Source organism: Sinocyclocheilus grahami, unplaced genomic scaffold (genome assembly GCF_001515645.1).
Source record: "Sinocyclocheilus grahami isolate Dianchi unplaced genomic scaffold, SAMN03320097.WGS_v1.1 scaffold19493.1, whole genome shotgun sequence".
NCBI classification, from domain to species: Eukaryota; Metazoa; Chordata; class Actinopteri; order Cypriniformes; family Cyprinidae; genus Sinocyclocheilus; species Sinocyclocheilus grahami.
The window spans coordinates 1-920 of record NW_015517618.1 but is presented as its reverse complement, the minus strand read 5'-3'; the positions used below and the strand labels follow the sequence as shown (position 1 = coordinate 920).

Here is a 920-nt window from a genome sequence, read left to right as displayed (position 1 = left end):
CACCTGCCGTCATGATGCCAGTAGAGGTGACGGGCAACACCGTGATGTTCTGAGATGTGTGAGGTGGGTGCAGGTGTGATCCCACTCCCGCTATTTGCGCCCCTGCTGTCCCGCCAGCTCCGCCTCCACCCTCCTGCTTCGGCAACCTCCCGATGGCTCCGGTGTCCATGGCGACCGAGCCCGGCACCGTCAGCACTGCCGTAGAGTAATGCGCCGCCGATGAGTGCGGAAAAGCACTGCCCTTGTCCGGCCCCAGCTGCTCTTTCATCTTATTCAGAAACATGGCATTCTCGATCTAAACTCGCAAGAGGGAATGAATGGAAAAAAACAAGGGAAAGAAGGGAAGGAGGAAAGAGAAAAGGAGGATGGATTGAGAGATAAACGCAGATGAAGGATGAAGGGGAAGAAGGAGAGAGCAGTGAGGGAAGGGTTACTTTTTCTGGATGCTTTTGCAGGGCTTCCAGTGTGTTACTTTCACATGGATCAGTGCGAGGCTGGTGTTAGCCATCCCGGACTGGTATGCATGTTTCGTTTTTTTTGGTTTACTAGATTGTGTTCTAAAAGCATGGCGCGTCTGTTAAAGACACAAGGATGTACTGTACAAGAGAGTCCAATAATAAGGTGTGTCTACCTGTCCTTGTACTGTTGGTACGGGAGACCAAAAGTATGATGAGTTGAAATGGGAATCTTCCATTATTTCTGCAATTGAAAAGCAACATAACTTGTAAAACACCCACTCTGCCTTTGGCAACACTTGTGAAATGACACCTCGCCTTTATGTTTCTCGTGTGGCCTGAAGGTTTATTCACTCACTTGGTCAAGACCGTATTCATCCTTGCATAACGTATAAAATGCTTAAATTTTTTTCTTTGGAACATCTGCCAAATGTCACGCGTCTTTATCCTTTTGACAATTAGGAC

The 920-nt window shown here is 48.0% G+C and overlaps 1 protein-coding gene across 1 annotated transcript; it reads right to left on the bottom strand.

Annotated features, from left to right (window-relative positions):
• Nucleotides 1-3: 3 nt before the first annotated feature.
• On the bottom strand, nt 4-770 carry LOC107579713 (zinc finger protein 384-like; the record flags this gene model as incomplete). The annotated part of the gene is made up of 2 exons (XM_016265508.1): nt 632-770; nt 4-295 (listed from the first exon to the last, which is right to left on the bottom strand). Coding segments are annotated over exons 1-2 (355 nt in total), but the record flags the coding sequence as incomplete, so codon positions are not given.
• Between the last annotated feature and the right edge of the window lie 150 nt (nt 771-920).